This window comes from Aedes aegypti, chromosome 3 (genome assembly GCF_002204515.2).
Source record: "Aedes aegypti strain LVP_AGWG chromosome 3, AaegL5.0 Primary Assembly, whole genome shotgun sequence".
Lineage (NCBI taxonomy): Eukaryota > Metazoa > Arthropoda > Insecta > Diptera > Culicidae > Aedes > Aedes aegypti.
The window spans coordinates 102,059,809-102,074,751 of NC_035109.1; the positions used below are offsets into that span (position 1 = coordinate 102,059,809).

The window sequence follows — 14,943 nt, forward strand, 5'->3', positions numbered from 1 at the left end:
ACGTCGATGCTAGCCCCGTTGGCCTGGGAGCGGTCTTGGTCCAATATAATGATGACAAAGTACCACGTATTATATCTTGTGCTTCCAAGGCGCTCACACTTACGGAGCAGAGATACCCCCAAACTCAGAGAGAAGCGCTAGCAGTTGTTTGGGGTGTAGAGCGGTTTGCTTCTTATCTGCTGGGGCGGACTTTCACCATTTGTACGGACGCTGAGGCAAACGAATTCATATTCAGTACAACACACCGGATTGGAAAACGGGCCGTATCACGGGCGGAATCATGGGCGTTGCGCCTCCAGCCTTATGATTTCGTTATGAAGGGAGTTAGTGGAAAGGATAACCTCGCCGACACGTTGTCTCGCTTGATCCACAAATCCCAGAAAGCGGAACCTTTTGAAGATGATGACGAGGGGCACTTCTTATACTCGTTGGATTCAGGAGCGATGGATATTACCTGGGACGAAATCGAGAAGGCCTCAGAAGAAGATGAAGAGCTATTGATGGTGCACGACGCTCTACAGTCGGATGATTGGCCGAAGGATCTTCGCAGATACGAAGCACAAAGGAAGAATATCCATGCTTTTGGTTCCTTGTTGTTCAGAGGAGAACGCACAATATTGCCTGATTCACTCCGTTTGAAGGCTTTGAAATCTGCACACGGCGGCCATATAGGAGAAACATCGATGAAAAAAATAATGAGAGAATTTTTTTGGTGGCCGGGCATGTCCACGGATACAGAGAAATTCGTGAAAAGCTGCGAAACTTGCTCCATGTTATCCAGAAAGAATCCGCCACTACCGTTATCTTCAAGGGAATTTCCAGACGGCCCATGGCAAATTCTTCAAGTGGACTTCCTTTCCATTCCGGGTTGTGGTTCTGGTGAGTTTTTAGTGGTGGTTGACACGCACTCCAGATTCCTTTCTGTCGTCGAGATGAAAAATACGAACGCAAAAAGCACAAATGAAGCCTTGTGAGAAATTTTCAAAATGTGGGGATGCCCTCTGATTCTCCAAAGCGACAATGGTCCACCATTCCAGAGCAATAGCTTCACTGAATACTGGGAAAATAAAGGAGTCAAGGTTCGGAAATCAATACCGTTATGTCCCCAGTCGAACGGGGCCGTAGAGAGGCAGAATCAGGGCATAATTAAAGCGGTCGCTGCCTCCAAGGTGGATGGAACAAACTGGCGAAATTCATTGCAGAAATATGTACACAACCACAACAATCTGATTCCACATTCTCGACTCGGTGTAACCCCATTCGAGCTCATGGTGGGCTGGAAGTTCCGGGGTACTTTCGTCAGCTTGTGGAAACCGCAGCAGTTGGATTACGAGAATCTGCAGGAAAAAGATGCTGAGGCTAAACTTCTCAGTAAGAAGCACTCCGACAGTGCTCGAGGAGCGAAAGAATCATCGATCAAGGTGGGTGATACGGTGCTCCTGGCACAAGCTCAAAAATCAAAGACGGATCCTACTTTTTCCGGGGAGTGCTTCAAAGTACTTGCAAGAGATGGTGCAAAAATAGTAGTCCTCAGTCGCAGCGGTCTCCAGTACACCAGGAACGTACAGGACGTGAAATTAGCACCACCGGAACGTAATATTGAGCAGCCGGCAGGTACCAGGTAATTCATCACTCGATGCCGGAAGAGATTCACCAATTTCCGTGCCGTCATCCAATCAAGAAACTCCTTCGGAAAAAGTCCTGCGAGATCGCTCGAAGGTGAAGAAACCAGCGCGCTTTGACGATAAATTTCTCTATGCTGTCTTTGATTAGCTTAAGAGTACAGGCGAGAGCGAATGTGGTAGAGTAGTCCTGGAAAAGAAAAGATTAAATAAACAATTAAAGATACTCACCATGAGTTTATCCTCCTATAAACAGCAAAGAAAATTTCTTATGCATTATTATGCATTATGCATTCAGATTGCATTTTTCTGTCACTTTCAATTTGACAGATGGGTAGTCTGTGTATGAGTGGATCAAGATAGACTAATCAAGGTACTATGAAATCACAAGGAGCTTTGAAGCGTTTGCAAAACGCTTCAGAGATCAAAGTATGATTCTCGCCCACAGCAGCAAATGTATGAGTATTGGTATAACATGCATTAAATAAAAATTTCAAAAGTGTGTGTGCGATACAACTGAGAGGGGTGTGGAAACTCATGTGTATGAGTATGGTTTAGAGGTTGTATATCTGAGTATTGGTGCTGACAAAGGGTTTGAATCAAAGAACATTTTTATACGGATTCATTCTTTCGACGAAGTTTGCGACGAGTAGTCACATTTTAATTTTCGTGCTACAGCGGATCCAAAATGGCCGATCAGTCAAAAGGCCAAACTATTCCACCGAGCGGAAAAAAGTACCACACACCCCTTTCGAGTGACCCGGCTGAACAAAACAGGCATCGCAGAGTTATAATGGCACTCTTTTTTTTGATGGAATTTTCCTCCATAGTATTATATATTGCATCATCTTCGCCTTTTTTTTCATTTGCCTCTCTGCTTAGCATTTTTTCACTTCTGAACTCTGGTAATATTGAGGACTGTTATTAGGCTTGGTTGCGACCAATCGAATTTTCATTGTAAACGTTTGTCTGGTTCTCCAAATTTGTGCTCCTGAAAGTTTGAGGATTGGCTTCAATTTTTAATCATTTCAATGAGCGTCCAGTTATTGAACGGTTGCTATACTCTATTTGGGTTTTGATTCCAGTGATGTCCAATCGATTGAAACATGTGTTCGTTTTGTTCAACAGATGATAGAAATCGAACATTATAAATACTCAAAACAGAGTTTGATTGTTATCTATTGAAGGTAGTGGAAATAAAAAAGAAAGCTTTTTAAAATTACCTCAGTATTAGCATTTGGATTACAACAATATTTCAAAGCAATCAGATACTTTCACCATTCTTATTCCTCACACCTAATCACACAGTTATCATTTTATTACTGTCATTATTTTCCCCTCTCACAAACATGCGCATAGTAAATTAAATTTTATTTTGTTTCTCAACAAACTTGTTTCTACCTCATTTTCCTTTGGAACTTTACTTGTATTATTTGGTGCTTATTCGTCTAGTTTCTCCTTCAGGACTTGCGAACAAAGGTAACGGTTCAATGTTTGATTGATAAATATGAAAATTACTTGATTTGTAACAAATTAACTAAACACTACCTTTCCCCACTAATCATCTAATCAGCTGTGTGTGTGCAAAACGTGCGATAAAATCTGAATCTTTTCAATCATAACCGTAAAGCCTGTTCACCCTTGAGTTTTAACAAAATGTCTATCGTAAATCTCCCTACAGTTATAGTTTTTTGGTTGTGGCTATTCCCTAAAACTTTTACTCGCATAGGCTCTGATGAACTTAATCGTATATATGTAGTTTGAAACTAGTTTCATTAACTTGTAGTTTGTTTTCACTTTCGCTATTGGATGGCGTCTACTTCTCTCTATTAACTTTATTATAGTGCGTTTTCGCGTTGGTCGTACTTGTATCTTGGTTTCCTCTGCCACTGCCCATGGGTCCCTTGCCCTACCTGTTGCTCCACTCGATTATAATCACATTGGTGATACTGGTGAACATGCACACATCACATCTGAGCCTTAATTCTCAGAGACGATCTTTATCCCGGTCGAAACTCATTGCCTTGAAGACCGAACCGCGTCGTCTACTTCCGCTGGCCCCACTACTGCTGCCCACACTCATACTCATACCTCGCCGTAGATTGTGCTGATCTAAACTCGAAGCCCTTGGCCTTCTGAGAACTTCCAGTTCCGCTCCACTTCCCTCCGTATCCGTCTCGCTGCGTTTCCGCCGCCTTCTCAACAATCCATCACTCTCTTCCAGGTCGCTAGGAAAGTCGGTACTGACGCTCTCTCGCTTCTGCAACTCAGCAGCCAGCATTCTCACTTCCCAATCGTTGTGATGCATCTCTTCCTCTTCCTCATCATCGTCATCGAAGTCATCCTCAAACTCATCATCACTACTTCGGCTGCCTCGATTCTCCACTAACCTTCCCGACTCGCTCAAGAACTCATCATCCTCCTCTTCTTCTTCAGCCTCTTCTTCCCCATCGCACTCACCAATGGTTTCCTCTTCCTCTCCCTCCTCTTCTTCGTAGTTATTGTCATTCTCCGACTGCGACTGTTCCGAGCCAGAGCTGGTTTCAATACTGACGATCACACTGTCCGACACGATGTTCCCCGTGAGTTCCGATATCACTATATCCCGGTAAGGTCCGCGGATTCGTGGGTCTGTACTGCCGACTCCAGACGAGGAAGACATGCGGCGTGGTGGGACCGGTGGAGGAATGGTGCCAGCAGCAGTAGATGAAACCGAGGAAGTGAGTGGTGGAGGTGGCAAAGCTGTCGTCGGAGGTGAGCCGCCTCGTTCGAAGCTTTCCTGATCGGTGCTCTCGCCCCAGTTAGGAGGTCGACTTCGCAGAGGCCGGTGCCGAGGTGAATTTCGAGGTTTTCGGTTTCGGCTGACCTTCTGGCTGCGAGGGCTGTCCGAGTCCGAGTGTGGTGATGAAGCAAATATCGTATCCAGCGAATCGCCCCGCTATAGTTTGAGAGAAATCGAAATTGAGATTTAATAGAACGTAGATTACGTCACATTTACTCACCATAAACGGCAGCTCGTCAGAGGACCTAGACGTACCGCTACCAGAAGAACCTTGCTTCTGTTGAGTCTGCATGGACCGCAGAGCCCCATCATCTCCCTCTGGAAGCTGCTGCGGATCATGATGTTCCAGCTCCTGGATCCGGTTTTGCAGCTTTGATATGATGTCGTCCCGTTTCTTGACCTCTAGCTCCAGGTTGAAAAACTTGTCCTGAAACTTAACCTGAATCTCCTTCATATGCGTCTGGATGACTTGTTTGATTCCGAGCAGAACCTCGCCGAAAAATTCCTGTTCTTCCAGCGATCCTAGAGATGAGTCAATAGTCAAAAGAAGTACAGAAAATAAAGGACGAAAAAAGAAAAGAACAAATCGATTAGACCGGATTTGGTTGCAAAAAGCCCCAAAATTCCGTGACCGATTTTGTCGATTGCCAATTCACTAGTTCTCTTGCCAGTTATCTGGAAATAGAAGTACGTTCATTCCGAAAGATAGCATAGTGCTCATCCGTTCTACGAACGGGTTTTAGCTAGGTAAATCACAATCGCTTTTTTTCCGTAGACGACTGGACCGCTCTGGTCGTCTCTCAAATTCTCACAATGGGCTACTGATGAAGTGTGCCAATCAACAAATCGTTCCGAATTAATTTTTAAACTGAACAATCGTGGGTGGGCGGGGTTGAGGAATGGTGAATGGTTGAAGCAGGGATGTCAGTGAGCGTGTGTTGAAAGGTAAATGTTGCTTCTTTCGATATTTAGGTAGTGCACAGTGGTCCAGATGAACTTTGCTTTTGAACAAATATTAAAGGGACCTTCGAACATTGATTATGGGAATTGAAAGAGATTCTTGAAACCACTTGGATGAGATACTAGGAGTCTCTTGGAAAAGATTCTAGGAATCTCTTGGCGGAGATTCTGAGAATATCTTGGAAGTGATTCTTGTAATCTCTTGGGAATGCAAGTAATCTTTTAGAAGAGATTCTAGAAATGTCTTGGAAGAGATTCTGGGAATCTTTTGGAAGAGATTCTGGGAATCTCTCGGAAGAGAGTCTGGGAATCTCTCGGAAGAGATTCTGGGAATTACTCTGAAGAGATCCTGGGAATCACTCTGAAGAGATTCTAGAAATGTCTTGGAAGAGATTCTGGGAATCTTTCGGAAGAGGTTCTGGGGATCTCTCGGAAAAGATTCCGGGAATCTCTCGGAAAAGATTCTGGGAATCTCTCGGAAGAAATTCTGGGAATCTCTCGGAAGAAATTCAGGGAATCTCTCGGAAGAGATTCTGGGAATCTTTTGGAAGAGATTCTGGGAATCACTCTGAAGAGATTCTGGGAATCTCTCTGAAGAGATTCTGGGAATCTTTCGGAAGAGGTTCTGGGGATCTCTCGGAAGAGATTCCAGCAATCTCTCGGAAGAAATTCTGGGAATCACTCTGAAGAGATTCTAGAAATGTCTTGGAAGAGATTCTGGGAATCTTTCGGAAGAGGTTCTGGGGATCTCTCGGAAAAGATTCCGGGAATCTCTCGGAAAAGATTCTGGGAATCTCTCGGAAGAAATTCTGGGAATCTCTCGGAAGAAATTCAGGGAATCTCTCGGAAGAGATTCTGGGAATCTTTTGGAAGAGATTCTGGGAATCACTCTGAAGAGATTCTGGGAATCTCTCTGAAGAGATTCTGGGAATCTTTCGGAAGAGGTTCTGGGGATCTCTCGGAAGAGATTCCAGCAATCTCTCGGAAGAAATTCTGGGAATCACTCTGAAGAGATTCTAGAAATGTCTTGGAAGAGATTCTGGGAATCTTTCGGAAGAGGTTCTGGGGATCTCTCGGAAAAGATTCCGGGAATCTCTCGGAAAAGATTCTGGGAATCTCTCGGAAGAAATTCTGGGAATCTCTCGGAAGAAATTCAGGGAATCTCTTGGAAGAGATTCTGGAAATCTCTTGGAAGAGATTCTGGAAATCTTTTGGAAGAGATTCTAGCATTCTCTTAGAAGAGATTCTTGGAATCTCTTGGAAGAGATTCTTGGAATCTCTTAGAAGAGACTCTGGGAATCTTTTAGAATAGATTCTGGAAATCTCTAAGAATTCTGGTCATCTCTAAGATTCTGGTCATCTCTTAGAATAGATTCTGGGAATCTCTTAGAAGAAATTCTAGCAATCTCTCGGAAGAGATTCTGGGAATCTCTCTGAAGAGATTCTAGAAATGTCTTGGAAGAGATTCTGGGAATCTTTCGGAAGAGGTTCTGGGGATCTCTCGGAAAAGATTCCGGGAATCTCTCGGAAAAGATTCTGGGAATCTCTCGGAAGAAATTCTGGGAATCTCTCGGAAGAAATTCAGGGAATCTCTCGGAAGAGATTCTGGGAATCTTTTGGAAGAGATTCTGGGAATCACTCTGAAGAGATTCTGGGAATCTCTCTGAAGAGATTCTGGGAATCTTTAGGAAGAGGTTCTGGGGATCTCTCGGAAGAGATTCCAGCAATCTCTCGGAAGAAATTCTGGGAATCTCTCGGAAGAGATTCTGATAATGTCTTCCAATAGATTCTGGGAATATCTCGGAAGAGATTCTGGGAATCTATCGGAAGAGATTTAAGGAATCTCTCTAAACAGTTTCTAGGAATCTCGTGGCAAAGATTCAGGGAATCTCTCGGCAGAGATTCTGGGAATCTCTTTGCAGAGATATTAGGAATATCTCGAAGGTTTTAGATTCAGGGAATCTCTCGGAAGAGATTCATGGAATTCAGAAGAGATTCTGGGAATTTCTCGGAAGAGATTATGGGAATCTCTCGAAAGAGATTCTGGGAATCTCTCGGCAGAGATTCTGGGATCTCGGAGATTCTGGGAATCTCTCGGCAGAGATTCTGGGAATCTCTCGGCAGAGATTCTGGGAATCTCTCGGCAGAGATTCTGGGAATCTCTCGGCAGAGATTCTGGGAATCTCTCGGCAGAGATTCTGGGAATCTCTCGGCAGAGATTCTGGGAATCTCTCGGCAGAGATTCTGGGAATCTCTCGGCAGAGATTCTGGGAATCTCTCGGCAGAGATTCTGGGAATCTCTCGGCAGAGATTCTGGGAATCTCTCGGCAGAGATTCTGGGAATCTCTCGGCAGAGATTCTGGGAATCTCTCGGCAGAGATTCTGGGAATCTCTCGGCAGAGATTCTGGGAATCTCTCGGCAGAGATTCTGGGAATCTCTCGGCAGAGATTCTGGGAATCTCTCGGCAGAGATGCTGGGAATCTCTCGGCAGAGATTCTGGGAATCTCTCGGCAGAGATTCTGGGAATCTCTCGACAGAGATTCTGGAAATCTCTTGGCAGTGATTTTGGGAATCTCTTTGCATAGATACTGGGAATATATTGGCGGAGATTCAGGAAATCTGTCGGTGGAGATTCTGTGAATCTCTTGGCAGAGATTCTGGGAATATCTTGGTAGAGATTCTGGAAATCTCTTGGCAGAGATCCTGGGAACCTCTTGGCAGATATTCTTGGAACCTCTCGGCAGAGATTCTGGGAATCTCTCGGCAGAGATTCTGGGAATCACTCGGCAGAGATTCTGGGAATCTCTTGGCAGAGATTCAGGGAATCTCTCTGAACAGATTCAAGGAATCTCTCTGAAGAGATTTTAGGAATCTCTCTGAAGAGATTCTAGGAATCTCTCTGAAGAGATTTTAGGAATCTCTCTGAACAGATTCTAGGAATTTCTCTGAAGAGATTCTAGGAACCTCTCTGAAGAAATTTTAGGAATCTCTCTGAAGAGATTCTAGGAATTTCTCTGAAGAGATTCTAGGAAACTCTCGGCAGAGATTCTGGGAATCTCTCGGCAGAGATTCTGGGAATCCCTCGGCAGAGATTCTGGGAATCTTTCGGAAGAGATGCTGGGAATCTCTTGGCAGTGATTTTGGGAATCTCTTGGCAGAGATATTGGGAATATCTTGGCAGAGATATTGGGAATATCTTGGCGGAGATTCTGGAAATCTGTTGGTGGAGATTCTGTGAATCTCTCGGAAGAGATTCTGAGAATCTCTTGGCAGAGATTCTGGGAATCTCTTTGCAGAGATTCTGGGAATCTCTTGGCAGATATTCTGGGAATCTCTTGGCAGAGATTCTAGGAATCTCTTGGCAGTGATTTTGGGAATCTCTTGGCAGAGATTCTGAGAATTTTTCGGCAGAGATTCGGGGAATCGTTTTGCAGAGATTCGGGGAATCGTTTGGCAGAGATTCTAGGAATTTCTCGAAAGTTTCAAATTCAGGGGATCTCTCGGAAGAGATTCATGGAATTCAGCTCTAGGCAAAGATTCTGGGAATCTCCCGGCAGGAAACTCTCGGCAGAGATTCGGGGAATCTCTCGGCATAGATTCTGGAAATCTCTCGGCAGAGATACTGAGAATCTCTCGGAAGAGATTCTATGCATCTCTTCTAAGAGATTCTGAGAATCTCTCGGAAGAAATTCTAAGATTCTCTAGAAGGAGATTCTGAAAATCGAAAGAAATATTTGGAATCTTTTGACAAAGATTCTGGGAATTTCTCGTCAGGGATTGTGGGAATCTGTTTGAAGGGAATCTCGAATATTTTTTGTGAATGAAGCTTCTCTCGTAATTCATAATTTATTATAGAGTATTGTGTCCCTAGACCACCGTGCACCGGAATGCTTTCTTTCTACTGTGAAGATAAAGGATTCGAATTACAAGGACGGCACACGTTGCTGGAGTGATCTGGCTGCTCGGGATGGTGAGGATTGGGTGGATTGATGAACCGTTCGTTAGCATGCAAATATTGAAGCGATTGAGGGGGGAAATAGAGAAAAGCCAAATCTACTACTGATGATGAGTGTACGCACAAATTCACATCTGTTTGCTCTGAGTGCTCTGGCTGGTTGCTCCAACTATGCATCAACTGGATTCGTACACGATTGTCAAGTGCTCGTGTTGTGGAGTTTGCGGTGATTTGACTAGCAGGGAACAAGTGTAGTTTGCAGTGCCGGTTTGTGTGGATATACCGAGCGTATGGCAGGTACCATTTGGAACTGATTTTGTGAATACTTGTCATAGCTAGTGATACTGGTCAAGTTTCTACCGGGATTTAAATTGAGTTGTTTGGTGTTTAGTGGAATTTGCGTATTAGCTGTGTAAACTTAGCACTGATATGCCAGCAGCCAACCCATTATAAATGATGCACACAGTTTGCTGTTCGCATTAATGTTGGATGCTGCCTAGTTCGGTATAGCTTTCCCCAAACCAGAAGATAGATTGATTAGCTTATCATGGGCCTAGGCTGAGCCACGCATTCAACCAGCTGTGAGCACGTGGCAGAGCGAAAGGACCTTCCATCCATCTATGCCTACGACGACCCCATTTCCATGTTCTGCAGAAAGCCCACTATGGGCAATCAGGTGGCCAATAATCGAAAAATTGACTTGTTCTGATAGGTTTTTGTTGTACATCATTACATAGTAAACATTTCTATTAAGTTATTCCTGGAATATCAGGGCAAGATCTTTTATATTTTAATTGATACAGTATGTCAAAGTTAGAGTTTTCAAGAAAAATGAAGAATTCAGTACAAATACAAGGTACACGTTGAATACAATATACTGCATAATCACAATATGTTATACAGATCTTTATACACTATCCGAAAGCTTATTCAAAAAGCTATCTAAGAAAAATAAAATGAAATAAAAATTCGTACTTTAGGTCGAAAAAATGGGGGGAATGCACTGAAAAAAATATATTTGATTTTATATATAAACTTTACACATCCCATACTTTTTTGTCCCAAGTTGTCCCAGGCTAAAATTTATTTCCAAGGATACTTTGAGATGTTAACTAAAGGATAGTGAAGAATTTAGCTGCACAAATTTGCACTTTTTTATTTTATGGCTTTTTGAATTTTTTTCAATATTTTTAACCATTTCCTAATAAAAACAGACAAAAAACAATTCAGAGAATAAATGAACATCGCTAAATCATTCATATAATCATTTCTATGTAAGTTCTAACATTCATAATGGTTTGCACAACGTTAATCGCATAAATGGCTTATATGCATCATTAGTAACAAAACTTATTATTTCGCTATAGGCCCTATTCAAAAGTTAGTCTCGAAAACTTGTTTTTGAAAATAAAACATCAAATTTGTAGCACAAAACTCATTAATACGACATGAGATGGAAAAAATATTTTTGGCCGCCAGTCTGTATGGAAACCGCCCATAGTGAAGCCCCATGATGGACGAGCCTTGAGTCGTCCAGCAGCGTGGAGAAACAGTTTCGATTCGGGGAAGGTTGTGTTGGGTAAACAGATTAATTGAGCCACTACGGCAGAGCGGGTTGTACGTAAACTTTATGATTGACAGTCCAAGTGCGAATAGATCGCACCTAATGTGTGGAAAATTTTGATCCTAATTGGATTATGGGTGCAGGGTGCGATTTTGTTGAGTGATGATGGAAATGGGCGCTCGATTATAATAATTGTTCATGTGAAGACATGTTTGTCGTTTACACTAAAAGTTTTAAGAAGGTTGCGTTGCTATTAAGATGATCATTGCAAAAATATCAGGGTTTGGTATTAGTATTATTGTTATAAGGAGAACGTGGTTTCTTTTCGCAGTTTGAATTTCAATTTGTAGGGGAACTGGGTGAAAAATGCGCCGTTGGGGTAAAACGCGCCATCCTTGTTTTGAACGAACGACGTGCTTTGGGACACTGTTTTTCACCCGAGATAATGGAAAATGAATTAAAATGCTTCTCTATATATATATATTTTTAAGAGTTTTCCTGGCAAAAATCGTGAAAAACTCAAAAAAACGTTTTTCACAGTTTTGTTGTAATTTTGTGTTATGTTATGGGTCATTTTTCAGGTCGATAAACAACAGAACTTTTGTAACTATTACCGAGAATCGACTTGTGCACTCTAATAGTTTGTATTCCATGCGAAAAAAGTGTTGAATTTATCCTTAAAAAGCGTATTGAAGGACTTAAACTTTAATCAATTCGTGGGGCAAAACGGTCACACCTATTTCATAACACCAAAACAGCCGTTTGCATTAAAATTCCAGCAAACGTAGTGCCAAGCTGTAGTTACATGCCAATTTGAACCATACAAATGCACATTTTTCGAATCAGCATGTACACTATAATCGAACAATAACATCTGATCAAACGCTCTTATGTATGCAACGTATTTGCAAGAATGATTGCGCATGCGTTCGCGCGAACGAAATCAGGTGGCGCGTTTTACCCCGCAAAAAATAAAAATGCAGATAAGCAAGCATTTTATAAAAATTGATTTAATAACTCCAGAAAAAAAAAAAGAAAATGGATGGCTGTTTCTACTATTTGATAGAAAACATGTTTGTCTATGATATAATGAATAAAAAAAGGCTTATAATAATGTTCTTCATAGCTAAAAACGCTTCCTTCCTTAGAGGGCACGTTTTACCCCCAGTTACCCTACATTTGACATATGTTTCGTCGTGTACAGTCAGGTCTCCTATAGGACACATGGTTGGGGGGCGTAATAGAGCGCTGCATATGACGAGTCTAACCTCACTTATTTGACAGCTGCTGGTCCTGTTGTTTACGTTTCGGACTTAGTCGTTTTTTCCATCATTTTTTCATCTTCGCATTTCTATCACCAGCATGCTGATGGTGACGATTTTCCACGGTAGGAAGATAGAATAATACGATCCGTGGGTATCTGCAGTGGATTTGACCTCTCCTTGCAGCAAACTTTCACGAAATTAAGAATGATTCGAAAAAAGTACTAAGTCCAAACTGTAAACAACAGGACCAGTACCTGTCAAAATTGATGCGTGACGTCACAGTGCAGTGGAGTATAGGAATCTACGTTATAGGAGACCCAGGGCTTATGGGATTTCATCACTTTGGGGGTGTTGTTGAATATCTCGTATGCCAAAAGAGATAGCAAAGTACTGTCTTCGGCGAAGTTTTAGTGCTAAGAACGATCTACCTTTAGGAGCTGAGGATCATCCTTTTAGTTGAGAACTTGACCGGTAGGGGCGCTTTTTCTGATTTGCACTATATGAACCATGAGGGATAAGAATGCAAAATTTTGTAACATAAGATATCTCTAGATCCTGATGTTTCGGACGGTTTGTGTCTTCGGAAGAGTTGTTCAGTAGCTCAAGGGCTGACATGCGGTGGTCATTCTGATACGGAATTACGTCACCAGGAGGCGCTAGTGGGCATGGAATTTTTGTTTTGCGCATAGCTCAGTAGCCTGACTACTTAGAAAGATGGCGTCTTCGGCAAAGTTGCTCGGTATCACAAGGACTAACATTATTTGAGCCTTAATTTTCGAAATTTTGCCACTAGGTAGCGCTAGTGAGCAAAGAATTTTTGTTTTGCGCATAGCTCAGTAGCCTGACTACTTAGAAAGATGGCGTCTTCGGCAAAGTTGCTCAGTATCACAAGGACTAACATTGTTTGAGCCGAAAGTTTAGAAATTTCGCCACTAGGCGACGCTAGTGAGCAAAGAATTTTTGTTTCGCGGATAGCTCAGTAACCTGACCATTTAGAAAGATGGCGTCTTCGGCAAAGTTGTTCAGTATCACAAGGGCTAACATTATTTGAACCTTAAGTTTCGAAATTTTGCCTCTAGGCGGCGCTAGTGGCTAGTGGCCTAGTGGCAAAATTTCGAAACTTTCGGCTCAAATAATGTTAGTGCTTGTGATACTGAGCAACTTTACCGAAGACGCCATATTTCTAAGTGGTCAGGCTACTGAGCTATCTGCGAAACAAAAATTCTCTGCTCACTAGCGCCGCCTAGTGGCAAAATTTCAAAACTTTCAGCTCAAATAATGTTAGCCCTTATGATACTGAGCAACTTTGCCGAAGACGCCATCTTTCTAAGTAGTCAGGCTACTGAGCTATGCGCAAAACAAAAATTCCATGCCCACTAGCGCCTCCTGGTGACGTAATTCCGTATCAGAATGACCACCGCATGTCAGCCCTTGAGCTACTGAACAACTCTTCCGAAGACACTAACCTTCCAAAACATCAGGATCTAGAGATATCATATGTTACAAAATTTTGCATTCTTATCCCTCATGGTTCATATAGTGCAAATCAGAAAAAGCGCCCCTACCGGCCAAGTTCTCAACTAAAAGGATGATCCTCAACTCCTAAAGGTAGATCGTTCTTAGCACTGAAACTTCGCCGAAGACAGTACTGTGCTATCTCTAACAAAATTGTATCAACTTCTGTTATTTTTAACTGCGGCTGATAGAAATGAATTATAATCATTTATTAACTGTGCAATCATTATTATTCTGGCTTTAGGAATCCCGTGAAATTGATTAAATATGGAGAATTAATAAGAAAATCGTAGGAAATTAAAGTGTTTTGTTTTTGAAAGTAGTTTATTTCTTTTAGTGTGGAGGTTCCTTCAATATATTTTATCGTTTAGCTTTAACTTCGATATAATTCTGATTTCGGTAATGTTCTGATCATCGCAATTTGCAGAACCAAAACTATAATTAATGGGCATTCAATTCTTTCAGAAAAGACACTAGAACTTCTATAGTCATTATGCAAACATTTCTTCCAAATGTTTCTGCGAAGGGTTCCTACAACAATTCCTCCAATCTACAAGCGTAGCCAGTGGTCTATTGATTATTTTTAGTCGCACCTCCTCCAGATGGTGGATCAGCTAACTGACAAGTTGATCGGAAGGAAGGCGATACTCATTGCAGGAGAATTCAATGTCTGAGCTGTGGTGTGAGGCAGCAGAGTGACCAATGCAAGAGGATATATCCAGAAGGAAGCTTTAGCGATTGTGTTAAGAAGGCTCCGTTAGCACATTTCGAAGAAACGGAAGGGAATCCATGATTGGCGTTAAGTTTTGTAGTCCTGCATTGTTGGCACATGAACTGGAGTAGTTTAGTGACTATCAAGCGATTCGCTACCGCATCGGTCAACGGAACCCTGTGCCAACAATGGGAAAAATAACTAGCGAGCGGAAGTGGAAGATGAAAGCCTTTAACAAGAAACTATTCGTTGAGGCACTTCGTCATGACGGCGATAACGAGGATATCGACGCCACCGAGGTAACACAAAGGATGGTAACGGCTTGTGGCGCAACTATGCCACAAAAACTGGGGCCCAGGAACAAATGGCGACCAGGTTACTTATGGAATTACACAGAACGCGGGCTCAGAAAGCAGGGATGGAAATGGAGAGAAGGGAGCGAAGGATGGCTTTTCGAAAAGCTAGGACTGGACTCAAACGGGAGATCAAGCCTAAGCTATCAGTACACTATGGCAAATACTTGGCTTGGATTTGCATTGATAGCTTTAGTAAATCTTATTGTTACAA

At 42.4% G+C, this 14,943-nt stretch overlaps 1 protein-coding gene across 2 annotated transcripts in view; it reads right to left on the minus strand.

Annotated features, from left to right (window-relative positions):
* Positions 1-1,511: 1,511 nt before the first annotated feature.
* LOC5563584 overlaps positions 1,512-14,943 on the minus strand; it is a 125,305-nt gene continuing 111,873 nt past the window's right edge. For both annotated transcript variants that reach the window (XM_021849290.1, XM_021849292.1), the window contains 2 exons: positions 4,625-4,926; positions 1,512-4,560 (listed from right to left, as the gene is read on the minus strand). In XM_021849290.1, coding sequence (XP_021704982.1) covers positions 3,610-4,560; positions 4,625-4,926 — 1,253 coding nt within the window. In that variant the 3' untranslated portion in view covers positions 1,512-3,609. The remainder of the gene's footprint in view (positions 4,561-4,624; positions 4,927-14,943) is intronic.